At 43.1% G+C, this 6,000-nt stretch overlaps 1 protein-coding gene across 4 annotated transcripts in view; it reads left to right on the top strand.

The window, feature by feature from the left end:
* The first annotated feature begins 2,163 nt into the window (after positions 1-2,163).
* Positions 2,164-6,000, top strand: part of LOC125446634 (popy class I histocompatibility antigen, alpha chain E-like) — a 30,192-nt gene continuing 26,355 nt past the window's right edge. For 3 of the 4 annotated variants that reach the window (XM_059639560.1, XM_048520358.2, XM_048520354.2), the window contains exons 1-2: positions 2,164-2,302; positions 4,551-4,811. In XM_059639560.1, the coding sequence (XP_059495543.1) occupies positions 2,251-2,302; positions 4,551-4,811 (313 nt within the window). In that variant the 5' untranslated portion in view covers positions 2,164-2,250. Of the gene's footprint in view, positions 2,303-2,389; positions 2,482-4,550; positions 4,812-6,000 lie in introns of those variants that run through there. The other variant, XM_048520355.2, reaches the window with a different exon arrangement.

Here is a 6,000-nt window from a genome sequence, read left to right as displayed (position 1 = left end):
GTCTTTTGTATGAATGAGGCTGAAAACAAAGGGTTTAAAGCAGAGACAATAACTAGATTACTTTGTTCTTTAATTTTGCTCTGTCAACATTGATGTGTTGTTAATAACCGGCAAAGTCTTTTGTTTAAAATACAAATGTGTGTTTAGAATTGATTATTTGCAGAGTCTAGGACTGGTTATTTCAAAAGTTTGGTTAGAAACTATTGAGGTTAATTTTGAGGGTCTTTTGAAAGTTTTAATTTTACAGTGTTGCGTAATTTGAATTCAACTGTTCAGTTAATTTGGACAGTTCAATGATTTAATCAAATTTTCACATTTGTGCCAACGCCAAGAATAGTGGGCCTTGATTTGTAGTGCTCTCTTCCAGGGAGTAGTGACAAACCTTGGAGGCACTTCAGCTGGGAGTTTGGGACAAAGACGATGTAGGATTGTGTGTGGAGTTAATGAAAGTGATAAAGGATTGAACAATAAACATCCATGTTAGGATGAACAATTTTCTTCCCTAAAGAGTTTTAATAATGGGTTTCAATATAAACTGATGATATATTTATTGACATGGTGTCAAATTCACCATTTTGTCCCCAATTCACAGGCTTCTCCATGTTAAAAGATCTCTCATTGTTCAAAAAAGCTATCCTGGTTATATCTAACAAATTCATGGTTTTTTTCATAGTTTTCAACAAATTTCATAGTTTTCTCATTATAACCGCTCTTCCTCTACACAAAACTTCTTCCATTATAAACTTCCCACTACTTCATCATTGGTATCAGGTCTGTAGGCAAATCCCACTAATGTCCTAAATGCTTTTTGACTCCTTAATTATACCCATGATGAGCTCTTGAATATTTTAATGCAATTTTTCTCCTGTTTCATCTTTTCTAATTGAGCCACCCAATCTAAAACAACTTACAGTCTGATATATTTGTATTTAAAACCTCTCATTACTAGAATCAAGTGTTACTATGTTGGCCTTTGCTGGTACCAATGTGATACCCATCACTTATGCCAGTGTGTGGTGCAAAGTAATGGTTCTTTGAGGTAGTTTGCTGTCACAAATCCTCCTTTTTCTATCAGTGTCCAGGGCCTATCCTGGTATAGTATTATGGATAGACCGTTGAAGACATTTAAAAGAAGAGGGACTGGTCTTGGTTAACTGATTTATTGCCTGAAAGCAAGACGTATAACTTGCATTACGAGTTAGACATGGTTGCCAAGGCTGTTAGGAGTTGTACAGAATACATCTGCTCCCAGAAGGTGTTGATATAGAATTCAACTGCCTCCAGCCAAAGACTGTGTGTGACCTCATCAGATTGGGTGGAGCTCAACGTAACATGAACATTAATGCCTTCTGAATCATTACCTTATATAGAATCTCCCCTCAAGCTTTTTAGCCTATAGCTACCCATTATACATTCATGTTGCTCCCACAGAATTATTTACTGGTGACCCAATTCTTACATCCCCAAGTATCTTATTTGCAAAATGTAAATAATGATTACTTGTTGTCCAAGTGGCTGTCTCCTTGTTGTCGGAGAGGCATATCTACATTTGGCTCCTCTGGTTCCCCTATTTCTGCTGCTAAATTATCCAGTCCATTCCTACAGGGCAACAAATGACCTGAGCATTTCACAGTTTACCCAGAGCTTACTTTCTTTGGTTTGGGCTGTTCACCTTGATTCTGATCAATGAACTATTTCTTCACTGGTAAACCTTTAATTTTATGGAGCTAAATGTGACTCCCTCCCCTCATTCTCCAGCTGCTTGGATTTCACTGTGAATTCTCTGTGTGGTGGTCTCAATATTACAGAATATGTCTAACTGTAACACATTTAATCTACTGTGGTATAACTCCAGCCTGGGCTGCATCAAGTTTAACATATTCTAGGGGGATTGGGGCTAGTGTCAGTATGTTTACTGTTGGGTCAAAGATTTTAGCATGTTGTCCTATTTTTTGCCCTGGAGCTGGTGGAGGACTCTTGACTCTCACTGTCACGCTGTATGAGTCACTTTACTGGAAACTTGAGACAGTTCGTGACTGTTCATCTTTTTAATTGGTCGTTTTGCTGAGGCGAACCAATCTGCTTCTGGAATTTGAGTTCCGGAAATGATCAAAGTTCGAGGTGAACAATTAGAATTTAATAGATTGACTTGGCTTACGGCATTTCCTAGTGTGTTAACGCCGTTTGATTTACGCTTCAGAGTGTTTTATTCTAAGTCTCTGATCAGAATAAGGACAGTGACTTCCCAGAATGTTGCTGATTCTTTTCTCTATCTCCCTGTGTTTTTCCTGGGTCTCTTCCGGTAAGTATAGAATTCAGCTTTCCATTTCACACTCACTCCTCCAGCAAACGGCGAGGACAGGAACTTTCCTGGGACTTTGTGGGAGTGGAAATGCTCGTCGGTGTCTGTCAGGAATTAATGTCACGATTGTACCGATGAGGAGCCGAGGGGAGAATTTCCTTTCATGGCTGTCTCGCTGTGTATGTCTGTGTTCTTTCTCTGTCCTTCTGTGCCTCAGTGTGCCTCAATCTGTGTCTTCGTGTCAGTCTGTGTGCATGTGTCTGTTTGTGCTTGTGTGGCTGTATGTGTGTGTGTCTGTCTTTGTCTGGATCCCTGCCTGTCTCCTTCCGGATTTTTTCTTCTTGGTCTCCATCTCTCCGTCTGCTCTCTCCTCTATCCCTCTATCTCTGTCCTCTCTAAGGATCTCTGTCTTCCTTTCTTTGTGTCCCTGTGTTTCTGTTTCTTCTTTGTCTCTTCTTCAATGTCTCCCTCTGTCTCTCTCTTTCTCTCATTATCTCTGTCTCTGGTTCTCTGTCTCTTTTTTTCTGCTATCCTGCCTCTGCCCGTGCATATGTTTCTCTCTCGATCCCATTGTTTCTTTGCCTCTTTCTGTCCAACAGTCTTTCCCTTTCTCTCTCCCTGCAAGTTTTGCATTAGAGGGAAACAGCCGTTTCTCTCTCCTTGCACTTCCCAACAGATCTAAAATGAGCTGTTGGTTTCTGAAGACCAGTTGTCACGAGTCTGAAAATGCCTGATCTTGTCTGCTCTCGTAGGCAGCTTCAGATTTTGGATAGGAGACTGTATATACCAGCTGTTGCTTTCTTTTTAAGGTTCCTGCGGCAGTGTCAGAAAGTAATGGGAACTGCAGATGCTGGAGAAACTGAGATAACAAGATAAAGAGCTGGATGAACACAGCAGGCCGAGCAGGAAGGCTGATGTTTCGGGCCTGGACCCTTTTCTGATGAAGGGTCTAGGCCCGAAACATCAGCTTTCCTGCTTCTGTGATGCTGCTTGGCCTGCTGTGTTCATCCAGCTCTACACCTAGAGTCAGAAGGTCCGGGTTTGAGTCCCAGTCTGGATATTTGTCACAACGGGCTGATTCAAAATACTTACAGGTGCTTTCTTAATGATTGAACTGAAAGAATGTTGGATAGTGAATAGGCAGTTTCTAGAAGCATTTATTTCCTGCCAGGAAATCTTTTGATGCCTCTTCAGATATTCACTGATAAAAATCTTCAGGTCTCCAGATCATCAGATTTGGGATCTGAATTGGGAGATGCAAGTCAGGATTCTGGGATTGTCTGGGGTTCTCCACAACTGTTCCTGACATGGAATTCAGAATCAGAGATTTGGGTCAGATATATGTGCCCTATTTGCACACTGAGCCAGGAAGAGTCAAACAGTTTAATATCTAACAGTCTAACAGTGATCAGCTGATCTTTACAACCAAACAGCCCATAGCCTAGAACACTAACTTGAGGAACTCGTGCAGCGATGTCAAGGATCCGAGATGGCCAAACTCCAAAAACTACAACCATCTTCGTGTGTGCTCCAACCAGCAAAAGGTTTTCCCTCTGATACCCTTCCTGATGCCACAATTGTGAAATGCAGGATAAAGGGCTATGGGGAACAGGCAGGAAAATGGAGTTGAGATCAAGATTAGATCAGTCATGATCATGTTGAATAGTGGAGCAGCCCAAAGGACCAAATTTGCCTATTTCCACTCCTAATTCCTATGTTTCGATGTCAAGGGCAGTCACTCTCCCCCCACCTCTTGAATTGAAAGAAATAGCTGAAAAATCAGAAAAGGACTGGGTTACAGAAGTCTCCACCAGTAGAGTCAATGCACTCAGCATCATCCCTGAACCTGACCAGAAGATCTGGGTTACTGTCTTCGGAACCTTTTTAGCTGCTATTGAAGCTATTATAGGTATTTGCTGGTGTGAATGCTCTATCCGGATTTGAGCATTCCTATCGTTAAATTGGAGATTGTCACTATGTAGATGAGCTTCTGGATGTGAGTTTGCTCGCTGAGCTGGAAGGTTAGTTTTCAGACATTTCATCACCATTCTAGGTAACATCATCAGTGAGCCTCTGACGAAGCACTGGTGTTATGTCCCGCTTTCTATTTATCTGGTTAGGTTTCCTTGGGTTGGTGATGTCACTTCCTGTTCTTTTTCTCAGGGGATGGTTCCCCTTGATCAGCTGGTAGTGTTTGTGAGTGTTTATTCAAGTGTGCCTTGAATTTGTTAATCTTTACTTTCTACAGACAGGAATAAATTTATGGTAATGTACTTAGCCACCTCTGGCACCACTGATTTACCTGAGTATGTTGGAGTGGGAATGATCGACGGAGTTCCGGTGGCCTATTATGACAGCAGTGCCCCTCGCATAGTCTCCCGACAGCAGTGGATGACAGATGCCTTTGATGAGGAATACTGGGAATATCTCACAAATCGAGGGAATAAACATTGTGCCATTGCAAAGGAGAACCTGAAGACGATAATGAAGAGTACAAACCAGACATCCGGTAAGAACAACAATGCATACGCTTCCGTTTGCCCTTTTCTTTGTCTCCTCTTCATCCAAGGTTCTATTTCCATGTGATACAGTTATTTGAGATAGAATAATTGATGCGCAGTTATTTCAATTTAGTGTATTCTATTCATTGCTCACAATGTGGTCTCCTCACACTTCAATTGCTAAGTGTTTTCCTCTTCTACGCTAAACTAAGCAAGCCCTGTAGATCCCTATCCCAAAAGAGGTTGGAAGCAGCTAATCAAGAAGCTGATAGCCAGCTTGTGCAGCAGTCAGTATGGATTTCACCAAAGAAAACCATATTTGGCCCAACCTATTGATAACTTTGTGGAGGTTACAGAGAGAGTAGACAGTGGTAAATTGATAGAAGTATTTTCAAAAGGCCTTTGCTAAGCTGGATCACAATAGACAAATGAACAAGGCCAGTGAATATGGAGTCACAATCCAGGTGGCAGAATAGATTGCAAGAGATAACAAGGTGTAGAGCTGGATGAACGCAGCAGGCCAAGCAGCATCAGAGGAGCAGGGAGGCTGGCGTTTCGGGCCTAGATCCTTCTTCAGAAATGGGGGAGGGGAATGGGGATCTGAAATAAATAGGGAGAGAGGGGGAGGCGGATAGAAGATGGATAGAGGAGAAGATAGCTGGAGTGGAGACTCCCTTGTCCACTCCACACTTCCCTCCAGCCCCACCTTACCTCGCACTTTTCCCTGCAACCGCATGAAGTGCTACACCTGCCCCTACACCTCCTCCCTCACCTTCATTCCAGGCCCCAAGAAGACTTTCCACATCCAGCAGATGTTTACCTGCACGTCTGCTAATATGGAATACTGCATCCGCTGTTCCTGTTGTGGCCTCCTCTACATCGGGGAAACCAAGCGGAGGCTTGGGGACTGCTTTGCAGAACACCTCCGCTCGGTTCTCGCTAAACAACTGCACCTCCCAGCCGCGAACCATTTCAACTCCCCCTCCCATTCTTCAGACAACATGTCCTCCCCGAGCCTCCTGGAGTGCCACAATGATGCTATCTGAAGGTTGCAGGAACAGCAACCTCATATTCCGCCGGGGAACCCTGCAGCCTAACGATATCAATGTGGACTTCACAAGCCTCAAAATCTCCCCTCCCCCTACCACATCCCAAAACCAGCCCAGCTCGTCCTCGCCTCCCTAACCTGTCCTTCCT

Source organism: Stegostoma tigrinum, chromosome 34 (genome assembly GCF_030684315.1).
Source record: "Stegostoma tigrinum isolate sSteTig4 chromosome 34, sSteTig4.hap1, whole genome shotgun sequence".
Classification (NCBI taxonomy): domain Eukaryota; kingdom Metazoa; phylum Chordata; class Chondrichthyes; order Orectolobiformes; family Stegostomatidae; genus Stegostoma; species Stegostoma tigrinum.
The sequence above is the reverse complement of the archived record's forward strand: the minus strand, read 5'-3'. Positions and strand labels throughout refer to the sequence as shown.